We start from the raw sequence: 26,838 nt of genomic DNA on the forward strand, positions 1-26,838 counted from the left end.
ATAGGAATGTATGAAGAGCAGGTATAGACACCGTTCATCCAGGTTGGCCCTGAGCTACACACAACACCCAGCCAAAGGAAGGGAAGCTTCTCCCAGCTGCTCTGAAGACTTCATACACCAATCCATGTGGAGGATTGTCATGTCACAGCCTGCCATATAGACAGCATAACAGCTGATACTTGATAATGTCTCCAGTAAACCCACAGCTTTAAAGAAACATCAGATTGTCTTCAATGACAAAGCTGAATGTTGAAGTTTGAAGGCACGTAAGAGCAGGAATACAGAACAACTACAGGGACGATTCTTTGTTTCTGTAGCTGAAAACGAGATCAGAGACGGGGTACTACTTCCTTGGAGATAGACAAATAAATGGAGCAGACATGCAAGAAACATTAAAATATTAAAATGTGCCCATGTCACGCTTCATCATCAAAACATAACAGCTCCCTGCCATGACATTTCCATAACAGATTGGAGGGCGAGGCCCCCAGACACTGAAACGATTTCCTCCTTCTCCTTTAAACCCTCTCTTTGTTCACAAGGTCCTGATTTCAATATTCAAATAGGAGGCAATGTAGGTGACGGATAAGACACTAGCTGTGAGGCAAACATGGGACACCAGAGGGCTGGTGGGTTCACAAACTAGCCTGTGACCAGGATCAGGACTCTGGTTGGGTCTATGGGTCCGGCACAGACCACCACATAGTGTAGACTAAGTGACATCAGATTCATGTCTGCTGGTTGGAGCTAGTGCTACAAACACTCCCAACCCTTTTGCTTTGTTTGATGTGATTTAAATCTTTATGGAGTACTGTGTTATGCAATTATTCTCAATATTCATACTCAGCGTTTATGAAGCTGATGAGTAACTTTCAGTCTGGGTCAGTTTAAAACCACTCACAAGATCAGATTTAAAGAGCCATATCATGGAAATTTAATTGTCCCACAATAAGAGCCTTTATTTTTTGTTTTTTCATTTTAAAATCAGCTTGGAGTGTGTTAGCGTGAGATCAATCTGGTGCATGGCAGCATGAGAATCCGTCTGGGGTAAGGCTAAAAAAGTTTGACGTGTGCTAGTGTGACAGTCTGGTGTGTGCTAGTGTGACATCAGTCTGGTGCGTGTGGGTTAATGTGAGATCGGTCTGGTGTGAGCTAGCATGAGATCAGACTGGTGTGTGCATTAGCGTATCATCAGTCTGGTATGTACTAGTTTGAGATCACTCTGGTGTGTGCTAGTGTGAAATCAGACTGATGTGTGTACTAGCGGGAGATCAGTCTGGTGTGTGCGTTAGCATGTCATCAGTCTGGTATGTACTAGTCTGAGATCACTCTGGTGTGTGCTAGTGTGAGATCAGTCTGGTATGCTTTAGCATAACAATCACTCTGCTACATGTTAGCATAAGACCAGTTTCATGTGTGCTAGTGTGACATCAGTATGGTGCGTGTGGGTTAATGTGAGATCAGTATGGTGTGTGCCAGCATGAGATTAGACTGGTGTTTGTATTAGCATGAGATAAGTCTGGTGTTTGTTAGCATGAGATCAGTCTGGTGTTTGCTAGTCTGAGATCAGTCTGGTGTTTGCTAGTCTGAGATCAGCCTGGTGTGTACTAGTTTGAGATCAGCGTGAGTTAGCGTGAGATCAGTTTCAAGTGTGCTAGTTTGAGGTCAGTCTGGTGCGTGTAGGTTTATTTGAGATCATTCTGGTCTGTATTTGCGTGAGATCTGTCTAGTGTGTGCTAGTGTGACATCAGTCTGGTGCGTGTGGGTTAATATGAGATCGGTCTGGTGTGAGCTAGCATGAGATCAGACTGGTGTGTGCATTAGCGTGTCATCAGTCTGGTATGTACTAGTTTGAGATCACTCTGGTGTGTGCTAGTGTGAGATCAGTCTGGTGTGTACTACTACTATAATGTGAGATCAGTCTGGTGTGTGTTAGCTTAACAATCACTCTGGTACGTGTTAGCGTAAGATCAGTTTCATGTGTGCTAGTGTGAGATCAGTCTGGTGTGTGCTGGTGTGAAATCAGACTGATGTGTGTACTAGCGGGAGATCAGTCTGGTGTGTGCGTTAGCATGTCATCAGTCTGGTATGTACTAGTCTGAGATCACTCTGGTGTGTGCTAGTGTGAGATCAGTCTGGTGTGTGCGTTAGCATGTCATCAGTCTGGTATGTACTAGTCTGAGATCACTCTGGTGTGTGCTAGTGTGAGATCAGTCTGGTGTGTGCGTTAGCATGTCATCAGTCTGGTATGTACTAGTCTGAGATCACTCTGGTGTGTGCTAGTGTGAGATCAGTCTGGTATGCGTTAGCATAACAATCACTCTGCTACATGTTAGCATAAGACCAGTTTCATGTGTGCTAGTGTGACATCAGTATGGTGCGTGTGGGTTAATGTGAGATCAGTCTGGTGTGTGCTAGCATGAGATTAGTCTGGTGTTTGTATTAGCATGAAATCAGTCTGGTGTTTGTTAGCATGAGATCAGTCTGGTGTTTGCTAGTCTGAGATCAGCCTGGTGTGCACTAGTTTGAGATCAGCGTGAGTTAGCGTGAGATCAGTTTCATGTGTGCTAGTTTGAGGTCAGTCTGGTGCGTGTAGGTTTATTTGAGATCATTCTGGTCTGTATTTGTGTGAGATCTGTCTAGTGTGTGTGTTAGCATGAGAATCAGTCTGGTGTGTACTAGTGTGAGATCAGTCCGGTGTGTGTGGGTTAGTGTGAGAATCCGTCTGGAGTGATAGCATGAGTTCAAATTGATGTGCGGTACGGTGAAAGCTGGGTTTGATACATATAATATTGAAAGTTCTTGACTCTACAGGGTACATGCCCTTTTGTAACATGACAACTTGTTTGAGGGTCATTGGGTTTTCTGTCCAAATTTACACATGTATATGTAAGTACAAGTCTGCTTTGCCAATCTCACACACCCAGGAGAGCATGGAGGGGTTTGTCATCACACCAGACAGGAGAAGTCAGGTTGTGTGCAAAGTAACTTTGTGTGATCATGCAGTCCAGTGACTAAAAGATGTCATGTACCCAGAGTACACACATTTATCTTTTTTATCCTCATTTGTTTGGTAAGTTCCACACAAATAAGATCTTCTTATCTTGTTTTGGTGGGATTATAAGATTTGCCTGAACCAGCAGCTGAGTCTAAAAGGATCCCTGATCTGCATGAAAACTCTATGTTGATGTACACTGCAGTGATTCTCAGAGGACAGAGAGCGTGCAGGGAGGGGGACAGCATGTACTCTTCCCAGCATCTCATCATCCCAACCGAGCTCACACAGCTGCGCCTACACAAAGCCACACAGAGACATCTTTCTAAATGCCAAAGACTCTTTTCCTGTCACCAGAAACGTGCATGGAGCGATGGGAATGAGGGTGTGAGAGTGATCACTTTTCCACAGAGTTAACAGTGGGTGGATTGAGTGGAGATGGGTGGCCTGTGTCACCCTGGCTCGCTCCCAGAGCGGAGAGACAGGAAGTGGCGGGGGATCTTGGGAGGATACAAGTCGTCCTCTGTTTGTCCGTATCAAACCACTATCAGATACTTCATTCAAACGGTCAGCTCTGACTGTGAGCCATGATAGAATACTGAAGCTCTGCATCTTCACTAGTTAATGACCTCTGCTTTGCAGCTTTGAACGGTCCATTCATTCAGCTTCATATAGAATTAAAGTGTGGGATTCAAAGTATACCATGTCAGCAACACACACAAGCTTTTACACGATTCAGACCAAAACAAAAAAGAAAGAAAACAAACATGCAAAAAAATGAACAAAGAAAGTGGATGCGAGCAATGTGAGAAAGGAGGAAAACTCGGAGAACAGGTGGCGCCAGCGTTCCGATGGTCAACCATATGCCTTTGTATGAAGCCGGACACTAATTAGCACCCGATGTGGGCCAGAGCGACAGACGTTTACAGTCTGCAACATAAAAAATTCAAAAGCCTTAGTCAGCGGGAAGCCATCACAAACCTCATCCCAGCCGCCAGCCCACCCCCTTTCCCCTTGGCGAGCATCACAACATCTTGTTGAAGAAAGGTTGACGCTCATCAGACAAGACGTGTGTTTGTTTTGAACTTCTCTGAAGCCAAGAGGAAAGAGTGTGACTGTTATGTTACTATTACTGCTACTACGACTGCAGCTCCAGATGATTTACATCATCCAGAAGCCCTTCTTGTCATTTCATTCCCTCTTCTCTAGAATATCACAATATGGCTTCTGAGCTCAGTGCCAATTAATCCTCCTCTGACCTGAGGGAAACTGGGACACTAACGAAATCAAATGATGACCTCAGCAAACTGACGGGGGAACTGGAATCTCTTAGTTTGCTTCAGTGGATCCTGGGGTGGGTCTTCCCTTGCAGACCACCCTGAACGCGTCTCCTACCATATCTGAGAAAAGGTGCACAGAGGTAATGTTTGTAAGTGGAAGCAACCTGTCTTAGCGCAGCTGATCATCCCACAGCGTATCACCAGAGAAACAGGCAAGTCATTGATGCTGCGGCTCAGTCTATCACCCTCACACACAGAACCCTCCTGTGCACCAGAACAAAGGGGCCCGTCCACAGCCACGGGGCCAATTAGCAGGAATTCCAGCCTCAAGAGCCACTTTTCACCAATCCCATTGGAGCTGACATAAACATCTTTGGCTTTCACTGGAAGGAATGTGTGGGATTCCAGGGAGCATTAGGTCCCTTCTGCGGAGCCTGGTAGTTAGGAAGCACAACGGAGCAACTCGCAGCGCTTTGAGGAGCAGCTGTCAGTCATCAGCTGGCTGGACCGAGAACTGCAGAGGCACGCTGACAGCTGGTGGAACTGATGTCACTGGCCCGCAGGGGAACGTTACGTATCGGAAAGTAATGTGAACGTGTGAGTTTCTAAAGAGAAAAGTGGAATGTTTCTCCACAACATATCTCTTTCATAAGTCTGCATGTTAGTGCTGTAAAACTTAAATACAAATATTAAATCTAAAGGACATTCGGCTTTATGCATGTGTGCTGCAAAACACCCTGATTCTTACAGGAAAAACACAAAACAAATAAAAACCCTCTGACAAAATCTCTGGAGGATTAGTTTTATGCACCGCTGATAATCAAATGTAACGGCGACTTTATGTCAGAGAATGATGGCGCTTTCAGACACATTTCTGGAAGAAGGTTTCAGATTTCAGAGGGGATTACTGTGGAAAAAAAAAAACAAGCAGTGGGTTTATATGCAGTATTTAGGTTTAAGGCAGATCAAAAAGCTGTACAGCAGGTTTAACGTGCACGTTGCGCGCACGGAGGGCTGAGCTAAGCGTTATGTTTCAGTCGTCATCATAGCAAACATTGAAAAAAACTAACGTCTGGTTTGGACCGACACACCAATATTTAACATGTCTGAGAGAAAATCTAGTCTAGACTTTAATTCAGTCCTCATTTTCTCCCCTAGTGAGAGCAGAAACTAGCAGATCCTGTATCAGTGGTCTGGGAGCAGAGAAGGTAACAGATCCTGGATCAGTGGTCTGAGACCAGAGTAGGAAACAGATCCTGGATCAGTGGTCTGGGACCAGAGAAGTTAACAGATCCTGGATCAGTGGTCTGAGACCAGAGTAGGAAACAGATCCTGGATCAGTGGTCTGGGACCAGAGAAGTTAACAGATTCTGGATCAGTGGTCTGGGACCAGAGAAGTTAACAGATCCTGGATCAGTGGTCTAGGACCGCAGAAGTTAACAGATCCTGGATCAGTGGTCTGGGACTAGAGAAGTTAACAGGTCCTGGATCAGTGGTCTAGGACCGCAGAAGTTAACAGATCCTGGATCAGTGGTCTGGGACTAGAGAAGTTAACAGGTCCTGGATCAGTGGTTTGGGACCGCAGAAGTTAACAGATCCTGGATCGGTGGTCTGGGACCAGAGAAGGTAACAGATCCTGGATCAGTGGTCTGGGACCAGAGAAGGTAACAGATCCTGGATCGGTGGTCTGGGACCAGAGAGGTTAACAGATTCTGGATCGGTGGTCTGGGACCAGAGAAGGTAACAGATCCTGGATCGGTGGTCTGGGACCAGAGAAGGTAACAGATCCTGGATCGGTGGTCTGGGACCAGAGAAGGTAACAGATCCTGGATCAGTGGTCTGGGACCAGAGAAGGTAACAGATCCTGGATCGGTGGTCTGAGACCAGAGAAGGTAACAGATCCTGGATCAGTGGTCTGGGACCAGAGAAGGTAACAGATCCTGGATCGGTGGTCTGGGACCAGAGAAGTTAACAGATCCTGGATCGGTGGTCTGGGACCAGAGAAGGTAACAGATCCTGGATCGGTGGTCTGGGACCAGAGAAGGTAACAGATCCTGGATCGGTGGTCTGGGACCAGAGAAGTTAACAGATCCTGGATCAGTGGTCTGGGACCAGAGAAGGTAACAGATCCTGGATCGGTGGTCTGGGACCAGAGAAGGTAACAGATCCTGGATCAGTGGTCTGGGACCAGAGAAGGTAACAGATCCTGGATCAGTGGTCTGGGACCAGAGAAGGTAACAGATCCTGGATCGGTGGTCTGGGACCAGAGAAGTTAACAGATCCTGGATCAGTGGTCTGGGACCAGAGAAGGTAACAGATCCTGGATCAGTGGTCTGGGACCAGAGAAGGTAACAGATCCTGGATCAGTGGTCTGGGACCAGAGAAGGTAACAGATCCTGGATCGGTGGTCTGGGACCAGAGAGGTTAACAGATTCTGGATCAAGAGTCAGATCCAGAGTCAGGAGTCTGAGACAGGGTGCATGTGGACAGTATACACATGACAGCACAGTCAGAGTGGTGAAGCATAAACAGACCGGGGGGGGTGTCTCTGAAGACCGGATCATGGTGCTCCTCAGTATTTTAGGTCTGTTGTTTTGTAATTATTAGTGGCAACACATTACAGTATTTGAGTCACGATGAGTGGGAGAAACTAATCCTGAGATTACACCAAGCATGTCTTTAAAATGTGTGGGATTCCGGGAGGGAGATTATGAGTCAGCAAACTAAATTAAATCATGTAAATTCTTTTTTTTAGTACGATGTTGTCAGTCAGGACAGGAGTTGGCTCATTTGAGGCTTCCTGCCAAGTTTCAGTCTACTGGAAGCTTCCAGTTTCACCGTGAGGTGTGGTGCGATTTCTTCTCCAAGTACGCAGAGGAAGGACTGGATTTGTCGGACTTAAAACCAGTTAATTCAGAAAAACACAGGTGAGAAAACAAACTAAAGCTGCTGAACAAATCCACAGAGAAACAAGCTCCCAGAAGAGGAAAATCTGACACTAAGAAGCGCTTAAAGTGAAGCTTTTGTCCTTTCCAGCATGATTCATCCACATCCTCATTCATATTTCATGTCTCTGCCTGTCAGAACTGAAGTCAGGAAAACACCAAGTTTCAGCTGCTCACCCTGAAGCTGCAGGAGACCTGGCAGCGTCGCTTTTCTGTCGATCAAACCAGAGGGATGCTCATCAAACCATCCACAAGCAAGCATCCACCACTGCTGAGCGGCGCTGGAGGATCACAGGGATGCGGCGGAAGCGCAGAGCGGAGCGGCGGAGGCGCGGAAGATCAGCGGCAGAGACGCGGCGAGGAGTCCCATTCAGGTGGAAGGACGGCCCGGTGAGAAGCTCCGCAGCTGGGAAAACATTTTTCAGTCGCGCTGAAGGAACGGAGGGATACTGGTGTCACTGGCACGTGCGCACATCTACTGGAGGATCTGGTGTAGGAGCAACAGAGAGGATCAAAACACCGGGGTGTGATGTTAGGGGTAGAGGGGGCGGGGCCTCCGGAGCAGCGCTCAGCTCTGATTGGTCGAATTGTCTGACGCACGGCTGAGATTTGATTCTGTTGAAAGGAGCTCCTCCTCACCTGAAATGAGCCACAACCACTGGTTTTACTGGTCTGAGTTTCTTCACATATCCTGTTACAGTCCAGATCAGTCCTGAAAGATGAAACATGTCAGAAATATCGGTACTGATGAGCATCAGCGAAAGTAAAACAAGGAAAACGTTTCCTTTATTTATAGAAGTTAAAGGTCTTCTCTGTTGGAGTCTGCTGCCACCTGCTGTCCAAAGAAGGTAACAACACAGTAGCACCTGAAATCATTTTCAGGAGGGATGTCAAACTGATCTGGGTTCAGGTTCCACTTTCAGGACGATTTGATATCAAATGGGTTGGACCAGTATAGTAACAGCTTTATAACCAATAAATAATGAAAACTACTCATTTCTCCCTTTGTATCAGTACAAAAGGTAAAAATACATATTTAATCTTAATGTATATTATATATCTATATATAAACCAGAAGGTTTTGTCCTTGTTGATGCAGACGGTTAACAAAGTTATTTCCAGGTGAAACTATAACCTGTCCTTTCATTCCCATCCCCACACCTCTTTCTAAGTCAGTTTGATCTTCTTTGCAGGATGATATTTTGTCAACATTGTGAATATTTCTCTTTAGACTGATGTCTTCCCAGCTGCTTCCGCTCCGAAGTTTACTCTGAAGATTAAACTTAGACACTTCTAAACCTAACAGTTACAGTCTTGTAGCCAATTTACGCAAAATTTTAGAAAAGCTTGTTTTTAACTAACCTAATGGTTTTATAAAAAACAAGGGTACTTTTCAGGATTACCAGTCTGGGTTCAGGGCAGAACACAGTACGGAGACAGCACTGGTCAAAGTCGTCAATATCATCAGAACCAACCTGGACATGAAAAACTTCTCAGTTCTTGTCCTGCTAGACTTCAGTGCTGCATTACTGTGGACCACACCATACTTTTAAACCGACTCCAGAGCCAGACTGGCCTCGCTACAGTTTTAAACTGGTTTAGATCTTATCTGACATTCTGCAAGGCTCAGTTTAGGTCCCATTCTTTGTAATCGCTACATGCTGCCTGTTGTTGACGTCGTCAGGAGACACAGCATTAGCGTCCACAGTTACGCTGATGACACGCGGCTTTATGTAGCTGTGTCTCCTGGGACACCTGCCGTGACCTGTGACCTTTTTAACTGTATTTTAGATATTGAGACATGAATGGGAGAAAATGTCCTTCAGCTCAACCAGGACAAAGCAGAAGTTTTAGTCATCGGTCCTGAAGCACACAGAGACAAACTGGTTTTCAAACTTGAATCACTTTCTTTTAACCCAGCGAAGGAGTAAAGAACCTCAGAGTCAGTTTAGGCTCTAAGTTTTACGTCTCACATTAACAACACAACACAGACGGGATTCTTTCATTTTAAGACTATTGTGACAGTTTGTCTCTCAAGCCGATGCAGAGACACTGATCCATTCTTTTATCACCTGTAGGATCGATTACTGTAATGCTCTTCTTAAAAAGACTCCAAACTGCAGCTTTTACGCAACTCAGCCGCTCGTCTACTGACGACAACCAGAAAAAGAGCTCATATCACACCAGTTTTAATCTCTACTTTTGCTTCCTGCGTGCCTAAAACACCCTTATTAGTCTGTAAAGCTCTGAAGGGTCTTTAGCCCAAGTAGGAAGCAGACTTGCTTTTAGCTTATGAACCTCTCAGGCCTCTCATGTCGGTGGCGGCTGGTCTCTTATTGATTCCCAGGGAGGACCAGAACCTGCAGACATCTTTCAGCTTTTATGGTCTCACCTCTGGAACGATCTGCCAGACAAACTGGGAGCAGCTGGGAGTGTTGATGTTTTGAAAAGAAAGCTTAAGACTTACATTTTAGGGAAAGCTTTTAATTGATTATTATTTTATATTATTGTTTTTATTTTATAGTCTTATTCTATAACTTACTTCATTGTATTTTTGTATTTTTATCTATTATAGTTTAGGGTGTTTTGTTTTATTTTATTATATATTATTTTGTTTTATTTTATTTTATATTATTCAGTATTTTATATTAACTCTCCAGTGTATCAGGTTTCCTGATGTGGATGGGGGGGGGGGTTAGGACAGAGTTCTGAGACATTTTATGTACACAGGTGTGTCTGGATATGTCTGTATAAATATGGTCATGTATGTGAAAATGGTAAATTATAGTCGGGGTGGGGGATGTTCATTACATTTTAATGTAAAACACTTTGAGTTGCAGTTGATGTGTGATAAAGTGCTGTACAATTAATGTTTGATTTGTCTGGATTTTATTCAGGAGTCTCTAGTCCATATTCTGTTCCTGTACACTATGCAGCTACTTGGTCATGGTGTTCCACATATTCTTTGCCTGCCAGTATCTTGCACCCTGCAGGAAGGTGCTGGATTGTTTCAGGAATTTCTTTGCACAGTTTGCACCTGCAGTCCTGCCTGATGTGGTAGATCTGGCTCTCTTTCCTCCTCTGCTGTCATGATTAGCGTCTCTGTGCTGTCCTTCAGTCCAGCCCTCTCTAGCCATTGGTAGGACTTGTTCATATCGGTCACTTCGGCGAACTGCCGGTGGAACATCCCATGCAGGGGTTTTTCCCTCCCATGATGGTTCCTCAATTTTTCCGCCAGCCTGTGCCATTCTCTAAGTGCATATAGATACACACAAATATATGTATATGTATCAGGAATATTTACTTATTGCAGCTTCACACAGGAAGTGATGATTCTTTCCACCAATCAATGTCTTGCAGCATGTGAAGCTTCACCCTTTTGGACTGAAGCGGTAAGATTAGCCCCATTTCCAGTAACTGGTCCAGCATGGCATGGTGCAAGTCAGTATGCACATTTTTGCATTTCCACAGGGAAAGAGTGGGAAGGGAATATCTGACCTAAATATATTACTTTTTATTGGAACTCTTCCGTTGAGGTTCTAAAACACTGGTTAGACTGGGACCTGCTGTTGGAAACCAGGCTGGACCCACAGCAAGTAGGTTTTGATAGAAATGGTTCTCAGAGAATAAAACACAAGTTATTTTAGTAAAGTGATTGGATACTCAGAGAAATGCGGATTTTAGATGATCTATTGTCTTTTTCAGCCGATGACTTTGTTTTGTCACACAGTGCACCTTTAAAGACTCATTATGAAACTTTTTGAAACTCCGTGTCTCAGACTTGTTTAATGACACAGTGACATCTATCGTGTGCATTTCTAGAGCTGCTGCTTCCCGGCAGCATCCTGAAGCTGAGAAACCGACACTTTACAACCTTTACATCCGGGACACGACGTGATGTCTCGTTTCACGGTATAATAAGGAACTGGATGTTTGGAACACGCAATGTCGCTGATTCAGCAAAGAAACACAAGAAGATTTAAAGAGAGAAACAGAGACAAAACAAGAGTCATCATAAGATCGTCTTCTGCTGGCTGGAGAGAGCTAACAGGTCAGGTAGGATGCAGGATGGACGGCGATTCAGCCATCAATAGGGGGCGCATGACGGGGAAAGTGGCAAAGGTTCTGTAGTGTGTCTTTACATCCATATTAAAGAGAGACCTCCTTTTTAACAGCAGTAATTATAAACACAAAGAAGCCATCTTCACTGGGAGGAACTCCATCTGGAACATAGATGAGAAAATGAAAATAAAGCGATTAATAAGCAGATGCTGATTCAGGGACACTTCTGAACAGACTTTTGTATGGAACCAGATTTGTTTCAGAATCTTCAAGCAAAACTTTTTAAAACTCGAGCAAAAAACAACAATTAAAACAAAAACTTCCTCAAACTTAAGTAAAATAAATTATCTCAAAATTATCAATCATCATGAAAACTATTAGGCTTTTATTTGGTTAAATTGAGTGGTTTTGTTGGTAGTTTCTTCTTTCTCTCTTCCCGCTATTTTGGTTGTGCTTCACAGTCTTTGGTCTTGATTCATGATTGTTTGGTTTCATTTCTGACACAAAGTAGTTCCATAGTCAGAAACGTGGCTCTAGAGACACCGGGGACCATAGTCAAATGCATTCCTGGGGCCAGAGCGGGCGACGTCGAATCGTATTTGAAACTGCTGGCTAAGGCTAAACGTAAATACCGTAAGATTGTAATTCACGTCGGCGGTAACGACACCCGGTTTCGCCAATCGGAGGTCACTAAAATTAATGTTGCTTCGGTGTGTAACTTTGCCAAGAGCATGTCGGACTCCGTAGTTTTCTCTGGTCCCTTGCCAAATTTAATCAGCGATGACATGTTTAGCTGCATGTCATCTTTCAACCGCTGGTTGTCTAGGTGGTGTCCCGATAACAACGTGGGTTTTATAGATAATTGGAGCGCTTTTTGGGGAAAGCCTGGTCTTATTAGGAGAGATGGCATCCATCCCACGTTGGATGGAGCCGCTCTCTTATCTAGCAATATGGACTCTTTTATTAGTCAGCTAAATTGACAACTCAGGGTTGGGACCAGGAGGCAGAATTATAGTCCTACACACTTTTCTGCTGCTTCCCACCTGCCGCCGCCCACCCAAAACCCCATTCCGACCTTATACAACTTCCCAGCAGTAAGAATTAAACAACACAAAAACACTCCTCGGGTTAATCGTGAAAACCTCATAAAAATAAAAACAATGGATTTAATAAAATCTGAAAATAAGACAATAAAGTGTGGCCTACTGAATATCAGATCCCTCCCAAATAAGTCTTTATTAGTCAATGACTTGATAGGTGATCACCACATTGATCTATTCTGTCTTACGGAAACCTGCAAGAGGATTATGTTAGTATTAATGAAGCTATGCCAGCTAACTATTTAAACTTTCACCTTCCTAGAACTACAGGCAGAGGAGGAGGTGTTGCAGCTATTTTTAGGTCAGAATTTTTAATTAATCCTAAGCACAAAACGAACTATAAATCCTTTGAATTCCTGACATTAAATTTATCTCATCCAAAATGGAATTCAGAGAAACCGCTCCTTTTAGCATTAGTGTATCGCCCACCTGGACCTTACTCCGAGTTTCTGACCGAATTCTCTGATCTCTTGTCTGAGTTAGTGCTGACTACTGATAAGGTCATTGTACTAGGTGATTTTAATATTCATGTTGACGATGAAAATGATAGTTTAAACATTTCCTTTAGCTCTATTCTAAACTCAATTGGGTTTTCACAAAATGTCAATGGAGCCACTCACTCTCATGGTCATACTCTTGATCTTGTTCTAACATATGGTATTGAGACTGATAAGCTCAAAGTATTTCCTCAAAACCCTGTCTTGTCCGATCACTTCTTATTAACCTTTGAATTCACTTTATTTGATTACTCACTGACCAAAAATAAATTCTAATATAGTAGATGTTTATCAGACAATAATATTACAAAATTTAAACAATCAATTGAATCAATTTTTTCACCTCTACCATGTGTTTGCATGCCTTACTCCTGCTCAGATTGATCAACATGCTGATACTATAACAGCTTCAATGCGTACAACCTTGGATAATGTTGCTCCCCTAAAGAAGAAGAAATTAGGTAAGATTATGAAGGCTCCCTGGTTTAATTCCCAGCTTTGAGCTCTAAAACAGGCATCAAGGCGTTTGGAAAACAGATGGCGTCCATCAGGACTAGAGGAGTCTCACTTAACCTGGAAAGAAAGTTTAATCGTATACAAAATAGTCTTACGTACGGCAAGAACAGCTTATTATTCATCATTGATAGAGGAAAACAAAAACAACCCTCGGTTTCTTTTCAGCACTGTAGCTAGGCTTACTAGGAGTCGGAACGCTGTGGAGCCATGTATTCCTTTCTCACTTAGCTGTGATGATTTCATGTATTTATGTATATGTATAAAATTGACACAATTAGAGATCAAATTGACAATACTCTTCCTTCTACCTATAATGTTGAGCCTGTTGTGGTCTCCGATGTATCCTTAGAACCAGGATCTGACTTGTGTCTAAATAGTTTCTGTCCTGTCCAACCCTCTGAATTAACTAAAATAATAGCTTCATCTAAACCCTCCACCTGTATCTTAGACCCTCTCCCAACAAGCCTCTTTAAGGACATTTTCCCTTTAATTAATACATCACTATTAAATCTTATCAATATGTCTTTAGTGACAGGATATGTACCACAATCATTTAAAACTGCTGTAATCAAGCCTTTACTTAAAAAGCAATCTCTGGATCCAGAGGTGATAGCAAATTATAGACCTATATCTAACCTCCCGTTTATGTCCAAAATTCTGGAGAAAATAGTTTCAGCTCAGCTACATGCCCACCTGAGCAGAAATAATTTATGCGAGGAGTTTCAGTCAGGATTTAGAGCTCATCATAGCACAGAGACGGCATTGGTGAAAGTTACTAATGACCTTCTTATGGCCTCAGACAAAGGACTTGTGTCCGTACTTATCCTGCTTGATCTTAGTGCTGCATTTGATACAGTCGATCATAACATTCTGTTACAAAGACTAGAACAGGTAATTGGAATTACAGGTACAGCGTTAAGCTGGTTTAAATCATATTTATCTGATAGACTTCAGTTCGTTCATATAAATGACAAGTCCTCCTCACAAACTACAGTAAGTCATGGAGTTCCTCAAGGTTCTGTACTTGGACCAATACTCTTCACGCTATATATGCTCCCTTTAGGCAAAATTATTAGACAGCATGGAATAAACTTTCATTGTTATGCAGATGATACTCAGATATACTTATCCTTTAAACCAGATGAAACAAATCAGCCCAATAGGCTACAAAATTGTCTCATAGACATAAAGACTTGGATGTCTAGAAATTTTCTCCTCTTAAACTCAGATAAGACTGAAGTAATTCTCGTTGGATCTGAAAAACTCAAGAGCTAAATTTTCCGGATTTGTAATGAACCTGGATGGCATTACTTTAGCTTCCAGTGCTACAGTGAGAAACCTTGGAGTAATATTTGACCCTGACCTGTCCTTTGGCCCACATATTAAGCAGGTTACTAAAACAGCCTTCTTTCATTTACGTAATATAGCCAAAATTAGGGACATTCTGTCTCAGAGTGATGCAGAAAAACTGGTTCACGCTTTTGTTACTTCGAGACTAGATTACTGTAACTCTCTATTACTGGGCTGTCCTAAATATGCCCTGAAAACCCTTCAGCTGATCCAGAATTCTGCAGCCAGAGTCCTGACCAGAACCAGCAGGAGAGATCATATTTCTCCAGTTTTAGCCTCTCTTCATTGGCTGCCTGTTGAATCTAGAATAGAATTTAAAATCCTTCTCCTTACATATAAAGCCCTCCACAACCAGGCACCACTATATATCAAAGACCTCATAGTTCCTTATATACCAAGCAGAGTACTTCGTTCGCAGACTGCAGGCTTACTTGTGGTTCCTAGAGTCTCAAAGAGCCGAGCAGAAGGAAGAGCCTTTGGTTATCAGGCCCCTCTCTTATGGAATAAGCTCCCAGTTAGTGTTAGGGAAGCAGACACCCTCCCTACCTTTAAGACTAGGTTGAAGACTTATCTTTTTTTATAAGTCCTATAGCTAGGGATGGTTAGCATCCCTTAGTTATGCTGCTATAGGTTTAGACTGCTGAGGGACATTTCCTGATACACTGAGCTTCTTTCTTTTTCTCTTTATCTCTCTCTTTTACCCCCCCCCCCCCCCCCCCCCCATAACAGTGTTGCATCATTAACATGTATGTCTCCTGTCTCAGCAGGTCTCCCTGGCCAGGAGTAGCAGTTCCTGTTGTCTGTTGTCTTTCTGTCCTCTTCCCCCCACACAGCAGAGGCAGATGGCTGCCTGTCCTGAGCCGGGTTCTGCCGGAGGTTTCCTTCCTGTTAAAAGGGAGTTTTTTCCTTCCCACTGTTGCCAGTGTGCTTGCTCAGGATGGGAGATTGAGTTGGACTCAACTCAATCTGTTTGTTTCCTTATATAGGCTATTATGAATTGGCCTTCATTATGTTTTCCCCTCTGTCTGTAAAGCGTCTTGAGATGGCATTGCTGTGATTTGACGCTATATAAATAAAGCTGAATTGAATTGAATTGAAACCTTTCACAGGCGGGCTCTTTCAGGGGCGCATTCCGATTGGCTGGTGAGTTTTGGAGTGACACAGATGTAGCCCAATGAGATGTACAAACACTTTCTTAGGAAGTTTAAGGAGTTGAAAATTAAATTACTCTGACAAAGAATTTGAAACTGTGGAATTGTTGTGTAATGGTCATTTTCTTTCATCAGCATTCATCTATGCTGCTTAACCATAACAATGTAAACATCCTTAAAACCATTAAAAGATGAGTTAAATGTTTACTTCTGAATCCTCATGAACTCAGCCACTTTCACTTTTCAGCACACAGTAGTTAAAACACTTTTCCATTAAAGTATGCTCTTAAGTTTTGGTTTTAATGGTTTTTTGCTTGAGTTTTAAAAAGTTTTGCTTGGAGATTCTGAAACAAATCTTGTTCCATACCTTTGGACATTTTCACAGTAACTGAGAAGAGATCACTGGATCGAGCTCACAGCATCCATAAATCCATAAAACATCTGGAAAGATCTCAGATAAAGAAGTCAGCGATGTTTCCGAGTCACAAGAAGACTGTCGTTTAGCTGAATGTTCGTTCCACTGAAAGGTTTATGCAGTTGGAACAGTGTGTATAATCACTACGTTAATCTCATATTGCGCTACAGTCTTTTGTTATCGATTTTTGTTTCTCTTGTCTCCTCAGCTTGTTTTTCTTTCAGTCCTTCCTGTTGTTCCTGCACAGCAGCAGAAAAACACGTCTGTCTCATTCATCTGTTTCAGGAGAAAATGTGCCAAACATCAGGTCATTCACCTGGTTCCTCCTCTCAGGTAACCTCTGACACAAGCTGCACATTAAATATTACGCCATGTATTATTTATTAAACAAAAAGGAGAACGAACACAAAACACACAAACTTTAATCAGCAGCAGAACTCCGTTGGACCACACTGAGACCTCCACTGCCCCCCCCTACCAACCTGTCTGGTTCCAGCAGTCAGGTGAACCAGAACAAGTCTGCAGGTCCAGATGCTGCCAGACTTTGACTGGATCATGGAAGCAGCTCGACTCTTTTCTTTTTCAGCCTTTCTGTTGTAGATCTGCTGATGTATTTCCATCATTGTCCTGTTGCATGAGACAGTTCCAGCCCAGTTTTATCTGCTGGACAGATGGACTCACATCTGACTCCAGAAGACTTTGCTATCCAGAGGAGTTTACGGTCCACTCAGTGACTGCAGGGAGCCCAGATCATCATCCCTCCACCACCGTGCTGACAGCTGCTATGAGGTGTTTGTGCTGATATGCTGTGTTTGGGGTTTTTGTACTTTCTGACCAAACATGCCAACTCTGGTCTGGTCTGGTCTAAAGGACGTTGTCCCAGAAGTCTTTTCTGCAGCCATACTGGTTGAGTCTTCCTCTAACTGGACTGTGTTGGACTTTCATGCTAACTGAGGCCTGCAGAGTCTGAGATGTAGCTCTGATCTTACTGGGACATCCGCTCCTGGTGAGGCTGGAAGCTGTCTGGAATGTTCTCTCTGCAGGATGATGGACTCCAGATAGTTTGGAAATAACCAGATACCCCCTCTCAGCAGCAGCTGCTTCTCTCAGATCACTGATGATGTCTTTCCTCCTTGGCACTGTGTTTCCACACGCCTGACTGAAGCTGAACCATCTACAGAGGAGCTCACACGGATGCGGACTAATTAATCAGGGTATTGATCAGAAGCTTCTGACTGATTCTGACCCTCTGATTTCCTGTGGAGAAAGTCGGGACAAACAGCATTTAACTGATTCCGACTTTTAGTTTCTGTTTGGTAAATAATGACGGGGTGTGAAATGCCAGCTTGTTTATCTGAGGTTGGATGTTTTGTTTTGTCCTGAAAAGTAAAATCTGTACTTTTACTTTCATGCGCCTCTATCAGCAGTCTCTTGTCTTTCTCTGTCAGGACATCTTCATCTTGTGGTTACACCAGGATGCTCCACCTTGTCTCTCGTGTCTTCTGTCGCCTCATCTAGCCTCAGTCGTCCACGTCTCTGGCGTCGGACGACCCTTGAGGAAACAGCACATCGCTCTCCAACGAGAGGTTGCTGCCCAGGCCGGCCATGCGGCTACGCAGCAGGAAGTGTGTCCTCCTCTGCAGGAGCCTCTGCTGCTCCTGCTTCAGCTCCACGTAGGACCTGGAGAACGTGTGGAAGATGGACGTGACTGGGAAGGCCATCAGGAGGATGCCACTAAGGATGCTGCTCAGAGCCACCACTTGACCCGGGATACTCCTTGGCACCATGTCCCCATAACCCACCGTTGTCATGGTGATGACGGCCCACCAATAGGTGGCGGGAATGCTGGTGAACTCCTGCGTGGTCGCCATTTCATTCTCGATCAAATATAGCAGGGGGGAGTAGAGCGCGATGGCCACGCACAGGAAGAGGAGGAGCAGACCGAACTCCCGTGTGCAGCGGCGTGCTGTCAGTCCCAGAGTCTGCAGGCCCAGAGAATGGCGAGCTAATCGCATCACATAGAGGATACGCAGCGCCCGGAGCACACGAAGCACCAGGCCCACTTTGTCCAGGTAGCTGCTGCCGGAACCCAGACGCTTCTCCCCTTTGGAGGTGCTGTCCACCAGCAGGGTGATGTAGTACGGCAGGATGGCCACCACATCGATCAGGTTCAGCGGCTTCCTGAGGAAGGTCAGCTTGCTGCGATCCTGGATGAAGCGCAGGGTGAACTCCAGGGAGAACCAGGCCACGCACACCGTCTCCACAATGAAGATGTTGTAGCACATGTTGGAGCACGTGCCCTGTCGGAGACACAAACACATTGCTGTTGTCAGCGTGTACGCAGGTGGAGCCACTAGATGGAGCCGCGTCGACATGGAAGACGTGAGCCTGCACTCAGAGCTGCCAAACATCTCCACAAAAACAGAAAGAAGAGCTTTTCTTCCGAACAACAGCTTGTTATTCATCCATAAAGCTGGATTTTAATGACAACAGGGTTAGAACGACACAAGTTCATCTTATACCCATCTGGAACTTTGAAATTTATGATTTTCTTTTGTTACTTTAATTTTTTTGTCATATATAGGACAAACACAGAACAACAGTGAAAAGAACGAGATGTGGAGTCGGAGGAGGTCAAATCCAATGTTCAGAAAAAAATAAATAAACTAAACGACTGATATATGAAGATAAATTCACAAATGTATTTTAAAGTTAGGCCACTCATGTATAAAAAAGACAGGATACCATGACATGCGAATGTATCACAAAGTCCACAGGTGGCATTTTACCATATATACATAACCAGCACCAGACAAGTTTGATAATTAAGTCTCCAAATTTACAAAAGAAATCCACTTTTGAAATTTCTTATTTTGTGTGTTAAATGTGATTTTTTTTTTTGTTTGAATCTGTTTAGAAACAAAAAGTAGATGAATAAAGCATTAAGATCTGGTGTGTTTACATAATTCATACATAAACATGTCTAAAAACGATTCATTGTGTTGTTTAGATCAAGAGATGTAGAAACTTTAAACTGATCCAGACCTGCTTGAGTTAATAAGATAGAAGAAATATTTAATGTTTAATGAATACTCTCAGTTGGGACAGTTTTTATTCTCTTCATCTCAACCCACATCTGTGGCCTTCGTCATGTGCTGGACACAACCAGGAAAATATCAGAGTATGTAAAGTCTTAAACGTGACAACATGTGGATATAAACACTGGGTTCTCATCAGAGGCGCCATATGGGGGGGGGGGGGGGGGGGGGGGGGGGGGGGGGGGGAATTTGGGAGACTGTAAGTGTTCCATGACTTGATAGGGGTCCAAAAAGATGGACAAACTATATGACCAAAATCATTAAACCTTTATTAAAAATAATAAATACCTTGTAATAAAATATAGCAGTAATATAAACTGATGAACCATTTATATAAAAATAACCTAGTTAGATGTATGCACTGTGATTTAACCCTTTGTAAGACACTCAAAGAAATAACTTCAAATCAGAAATTTTAACCTAAAATTGTCCTTCTGGTATGAACCAAGACCTCCATTCTGTTGTTACATTAACAAAAAAAAAAAAAACAAAAAAAAAAATAGTTTCATGCTGAATATGAAAGGAAACAAAGTGATGTCACTTGCCCATAAAGGGTTAAACACAGACATAGATCTTTCTTATTCCCATGAAAAGCTTTTTTTTTTTATCAGCTTGAAGCAAAAACAAAAATCTAAAATTTGCGATCAAGTGGTGGGGTCCATTGTGTTTCATAGGGCCCCAAATTCCTGTATATATTCCTGACGCAGCCCTCTGCATTCATCCAGGCTTGGGACTCTGAAAACACTTAACCCCCCCAGGGCTGCCGGTCTGTCACTGAAAATGTAAAGTTGGTCATTTCATATACATGTATATATGTGAAATTTTGGTAAAACTTAACATTAATGGTACAAACCATATACTTAAGTAATGCGTAACTCATGATAAACTAATGCAATAGTTTATGAAGACTGTATAATAAATTCCTGTTGCTCATCATGAACTAATGATGATCACAAAGTTGATTCATGTGATGACTTGACCCCTAATTAATCATCAAATGATAAACATTGAGTCACTGTTAATTCTTCAATATGTCAACAAATTTGCCAATTTAGATACAAATATATAATTTAATTCTCTGCTACTGTTTTCCCATTTTTATTTAAAGCAAGACACAAGTTTACCTGGGTCAACATGGACGTGTAAAAGCATTAGGAGTGATTATTAGGGTTTTAAAATCACTGTGTTAATGCCGTCCATTCAACCAAGATATGATACTGATTTATACAGGAAGGTTTTATATCAAATACATAGCTGCTTTAGACACAATAAATAAATAAATAAACCTACAATCAACCTTTATTAACAGTCACTCAAAGCACTTTTACATCCATGTTCACCCAAATGAACTTTTTTGAGTGTATCTTGGATAAATAAAAATGAAAAGAAAATCAGTAGCAGGGAATTAAATGATATGTTTCTATTTAAATTGTCCAATATGTCAACATACTGATAATTTAACAGTGAACTAATGTTCAATAATTTATGATTAATTAAGGATCAAGTAAACACATGAATCAACATGGAGATCATCATTAGTTCATGACAAGCTACAGGAATTCATCAATAAATGCATTAGTTCGTCATGAGTTCATCACATTACTTAAATAAATGATTTGTACCATTATTCTGAAGTGTTACTGAAATTTTATGCTTTATCAGTTTATTCCACAGTAAGTGGCAGTGTGTTGAGTGACTCCCCTAATGTCCACTGAAGTGGCAATAAATGCAAATTTACCATCCTCCCTCAAGAATAAATTAGAAAACAGCCTTTAGATTGGCGTCTACTGTAGTGATAAAATGCATCCGACAGTCAGTTAAGTTCTGCACAATGACTGATTAGTTTGAGGCAGGTTTGGTGGAGCAGGGATACATGGAAGCCTGCAGGATTTGGCCCTTGGTACGGGACCTGGTTTTGGTTTTTAAGCCATTTGTCTGCAGTTTCTGGCTGGCTGGGTCAGGAATCTGGTTCTTTTTCCCTTTAAACATTGTTTGCTTTTAGTCTCGGAGCGCTGGGTGGGCTGCAGGATCCTCCTCTGCATACCTTCCTTGCATGTAAGCACAAGCCGGTGGTATCAGGCTGGAGGTTGCAGCAGTTTCCTGCCAGATGATTGTTACTGTCATGGTGAATCTTTGGTCTTATTATCTGTGAAGAGCACTTCTGTAACCAGGCCTCATTTTATCTCTGCGTCACCTGAACATCACTCCTGCTGAACTGTTGCATTGAGTTTAACTTTCCTGTCACCTGTGCTCCAACATGTCCACCCTGCCATCTGCTCACCTGCCAGCATCTGTTCCAGTATTTCCACTGGCTGCCAGCTTTACTCACTCCAGGATCTCACCTCCAGAAACTCAGCCGGGACAGACTGGTTTATTATAATTCTAACAACCATGGCTTTCTACATGAACTCAAACACAGTTTCCACCAATGGCTCCAGGAATCTACAAAGTTTTTGCGTTTCCACGAGAAAAAAAACTAGTAAAGATGCCAGAATATCCAAATCTTTTCACTTCTTTTGGAGGGACCTTCTGTTGGGGTCAAAATCTATCCACAAAATTTCATCATTGTGAAATTTTAAGTCACTATGAGATGAAATAAAAGATCATAAATTACGATAATCAGATGAGGCAAATTTTAAATTGTAATCTTACTTTTGAGCTTTTAATTACAACTTTGAATCTAACTTAGACTTCAAATCTAAATACTACAAACTCATAATTATATGATACTCTGAATATTAGTAAATTACCAGCGTTGGAAATCGGTTTGTGTAATCTTACCAATCTGTCCTTATTGCAGTTTGACACACATGCAATCCACTGATTGGTTGAAATAATCACCACTTCCTGTTTAACTAACTAATAAGAACAAAGCGGGAACAGATCCGTGTTTAGCTATGCAATGGATTTTTTTTTACTGGTTAATGAATGTAAACTGAGTGATGTCCACCATTCTGCCCTTTTTTCTCTGTTTCACATTCTTCATTAGGAGGAACGGCGATGACATCACGCTTTTACGTAGCTGTCTAGGGTATGATTGGCTATGGAAATACAACAGAGATCAGGTTTTACTGAACCAAACCATCCTGAGCTGGACCCCTCGGTGGAAATGGAGCAATGCTAATCAACTGAACTGGCAGAACTCCACATTACCAGTCAGCTCAGAAACCTCCGCCCTCATTCTGTTTCATTTTCATGCATAACTCTCTGAGAAAACCAGTTTAATTTTCCTCCAAACTATGGTCTGAGTCTACTTGCTGCGTTATGATAGTTTCTATTTCTGGTTCAAAATCATGTTTAAAAGTGTTTTTTCTTTCTATTTGATGGTTTTTCCTGTTTTCTGTTGAGCGAGAAGGTTCGTGAATTCCGGTTGTTTTGGAAATGTCTTTGCCTTGACTGAATGTCACACTCTGGGCATTGCATTTCCAAAGTTTAATGGACAAAACACTTTTCCAGAAAAGTTGGGAAGTCTTCTAACATGATTTTTAAAATGCTAAGAGTTCTATAATCATTACTGATTGGATGCAAGTGGAAAAGCGTCTTTACTGACCTACTTCATTGTTACAAACAATAAACTTGCTGAATTGAATTCACCATCATTCATGGACCAAGAAGCACTCAGATCACAGACCTATAAGATCTTGCAGACTGGTTTTGGAAATGACCGTGAGCATTGTTTTCTAGTTAAAACCTCTAATGGCAAAAATTTCCCAACATACCCAAAGCAAAGAAAATTTAATTAAAATCTGTCCACAGCTTTTTAAGTTACGTCACCAACAGACAGACGAATAAATACATGACATCCACTTTGGCTAATGGGTCACTGTGCAGAACTTGACAGCAAACGGTTGGATTCACTTTTTTTTAATCTGGTGTGTCTTTGAATCATGTGAATCCTGCAGGACAGTGGCCTTCGGGGACCAGAGTTGATCATCACCGATGGACTGAATAAATTGGACACATGCCTCACAGTGAGTTAAGTCAGTTGTAGTGACTTGGCTTAATAAAGACAGAAAGGGGCGGAGCCAGAAGGGGGAAAGGAGAGAGTTGGGGCAGGGACGCAATGGCCACTTCTGAAATCTGACTGGATGCCAGCTTTGGTGATTGAGAGGTCATTGGCCATATTTACACGAAAGTTTAAATTCCTCTCTCATTCAGAAATGGCAACGCTTACATGTTTTTAAATTCAGAGTGAAATAATTCAGAGTTACCAGCCTTCTCCTACGAGTTTACATGGAAATAATAATTCCTAACGGAGGTTTACATGAAACATGTCCTTACTTAATTCTGCTTTAGAGCGGCGGGTTGGGAAGGGTTCTGATTGGACAGAGGGTGCACGTGACGTATGACGTCTACCGGAAATTAAACAAACTTGTAAAAACTTGTAAAAACCACATAAGTACCAGTTTCGCTGCTACCTTGATTATCATTTTAAAGTACCAGCTTGACACGAGCATACTACTTCACTTTTTGCAGCGAAGGAGAAGGTAGACTACTCAAGACGGGAGGCAAAACACCGTGTGGAATATGTGTGTCATTGGGACGGGGCAAGGTGACGAACATGTGCTGAACGATCGGAATCAACTCAAAGCGGAATTAAAAATAGGGAATAAAGGTTTACATGACAGAGGAAGTAAATTTTTGGATTTAAAATGTGAAATTTTGGATTTAAAATGTGAACAAACCGGACACCTTCTTTAGAATTAAGTTTAATTCCATATAGACTTTTGCAATAGGAATGAAGTGTTCACATGGTCATTTTTCATCAGTTTAAATCAGAATTAACTTTTATTTGGAGTTAAAGAGGAATTAAAACTCTTATGTAAACGTAGTAAATGACCATGTAAAGACCTAGCTCTGAATGAATTTAGTGGTTGGTTTGTTCCTGTTAAATCAGAACTGATTAATTCCTCTATCATGTAGACGTTAATTCCACTCTTAAGTTAATTCCGATCATTCTGTGTATGCATTCTTTGTACGTCTTTGAACTTTATTTTCTTTCTTCTCCTCAACTGCTGAAAAAAGTGAAGTAGTATGCTTGTGTTGCTCAAAATTGAGGTAAAAATGGTACTTATTATGTGGTTTTCCATGTTATGTGCGAAAAGACAAGAACCAGGAAGTGGAGTTTGTTTACTTCGTGTAAACGTAAGTACGTCACGTCCGCCCTCTGTTCAGCCTCCTTAACCCCCAAATTTAATGTGGTATTAAATAAAGGCGCATCCATGTGTTTTCCGTGTCAACCTCAATTCGGAATTACTATTTACACGTAAACTTGAAGGAGAATATTGTAATTTGCAATTATTTATTTCTGAATTATTAATTCCGAATGAAAAACTTCATGTAACTGCAGCCACTGGAAAAGGAGAACCAACACGTCTTTCACCAACACGTCTGGATCACCAATATTTACACCAGTAATTACTGGTGTAAATATTATTTACACCATAAGTGTGTAAATAATATAGTATAGTAAATAGTATTTACACCACAAGTAATTTTAAAAGTAGTTTCCTGATTAGTCTTCCTGTAAAAATACTTACACCTGGCTGCATATTTGAGATTTTATCCCTGTGCAAATACAACTACAAACGTTATGTAAGGCTTTTAACCTTATGTTAGCTTGAAGCTACGTAACAGTGCTAATCTAGTTATATTCTAGAACATGTTAGTTTTAAGATAATGTGGGGAAACAATGTTTTATTTAGTTTACAGTGACTGTATTTAGGGACTACAAATCAACTCAATCACGATTTCATCACTGGAGCTAAAAAAAAATAAACATGCTCAAAGCATCCCTCAGTATCTATGTTAGCGCTGACTAAGCTAGTGCTAAGCTAGATCCCGTTTAGTTTAAACTGGACTGATCAAGGCTGCAAGCTGGTTTTAAAGCAGCCAGAATATTAAAATATGGAGAAATATATCCTATAACTGTGATTTTGGATAGGAATGTATAAGAATGAAAATAAAGCGACATATTTCTCACATTACGGTGAAAATAATGGAAACAGATCAGGCCAAGAAAGACCGTAGCTCCCAGTATCAGCAGCCTGACAGCTCCCAGTGGAGCAAGCTACACAAGGTTCAAGTCTATCACCACAACCAGACTGTAAACCAGAACTGATTATGTTTCAGCATCTTGTAGACAAAAATCTGGTGAAGTTCATTGGAACATGTTCCTATGCAACAGGTGTCAACAGCTCCCCAGGAAGGTAAAAATGGTGTGAACTTTCTATCAAACTCTGCTTTTCTTTACATTTGCTAAACACAACAAGGTTGGTGAGTCAACCTTGAAAATAACTTTCTAGGCTTCATGTTTCTGTTGAATTAAGACTTTTTGGAAAAGCATCTGTTTTTGTGGAGCTGTGATTGGTGGAAAATATCCTCGACTCACCGCTTCCTCTTCCTCCCTCATGGCCGGCATTGTGCTGATGGAGAGGTTGATGGCAGTGATGGTGACAAACAACACTGACAAGCAGGCGAAGATCTTCCCAGGAAGGCCAGATTGAGGCCTCTCCACCATGTCTCTGAGCTTTCCCATGCAGCGACTGAATCTGGACTCAGCTGAATGCTGCCTGTGACCGCTCTCTGAATCCAGCAGGTCCTCCAGAAGTTCCTCCTCTTCCTCCGCCCTCTCCATGGCCTCAAACTCCTCTACACGCTGCAGCAGACGGCGGCGGCAGCACCACTCCAGGCTCTCCTCGGGAACCCCCCAGTAGAGCAGTTCCTCCCTGAAGGACAGGGCGCACATCTCCCTGAGGGAACGTAGCTTTCCGGCCCGCAGGAAGGTCAGGATGGTGCGGAAAGCACAGGGGCTGCGGTCGAAGAAGAATTCGTTATGTGTAACATCGTAGTCATCACAGATACGCATGATCTCATCGAAGCTGCTGCAGAGGCGCAGCTGGCCCAGGCGGGACAGGGGGAAGTCCTCTAAGGTGGTCCAGGGCAGCTGGTAACGCAGGCCGCCCACATTGATAATGGCGTGGAGTCTCCGGGCGCCGGACAGGGGCAAGTTGTCAGGGACAGCACTCGACTCTGGGGCGGCCTGGGCCCTCTTATAAAAAGCCCCCTTACGAGCCTCCTCCTCCTGCTGGGGGGGCGGGTTGAGAGAGGTGTCAGAGGCACAGCTCAGAGCACTGTAGTCGTAGTCGGAACCATCGCCCGCCAAAAGGGTCATGTTTACTGGTGGGCTCACATCCCTGAGGTCAACCTCCCGTCAGCACGTCGTCACCTTCAGAGAGAGAAAACAGAAGTCATGATGTGACCTCTGACCTCACAGGTAAACACACACCTGATCACACACTCCTTATCTAACAAAAAGAAACAGATGAGATTTAAGAGTTTAATTTAAGGTGGTCAAGTTTAAAGGTAGAGTATGTAATGTTTTCAATATTTTCAAAATAAATTAACTAAAAAAATAACTGCAATCATA

General features: G+C 42.6%; 2 protein-coding genes across 3 annotated transcripts in view; both read right to left on the reverse strand.

The window, feature by feature from the left end:
* Positions 1-7,694, reverse strand: part of src (v-src avian sarcoma (Schmidt-Ruppin A-2) viral oncogene homolog) — a 40,447-nt gene extending 32,753 nt beyond the window's left edge. For both annotated transcript variants that reach the window (XM_079239553.1, XM_079239552.1), the window contains exon 1: positions 7,398-7,694. The gene's annotated coding sequence lies outside the window, so the exon portion shown is untranslated. The remainder of the gene's footprint in view (positions 1-7,397) is intronic.
* A 10,137-nt stretch (positions 7,695-17,831) lies between these two features.
* On the reverse strand, positions 17,832-26,583 carry kcng1 (potassium voltage-gated channel, subfamily G, member 1; the record flags this gene model as incomplete). Its single annotated transcript, XM_079239077.1, has 2 exons — positions 17,832-18,611; positions 25,801-26,583. 2 exons carry the CDS (start codon positions 26,581-26,583, stop codon positions 17,832-17,834), a joined length of 1,563 nt encoding a protein of 520 aa, XP_079095203.1.
* Positions 26,584-26,838: the final 255 nt, after the last annotated feature.

Source organism: Telmatherina bonti (genome assembly GCF_933228915.1).
Source record: "Telmatherina bonti genome assembly, chromosome: 4".
NCBI lineage: Eukaryota > Metazoa > Chordata > Actinopteri > Atheriniformes > Telmatherinidae > Telmatherina > Telmatherina bonti.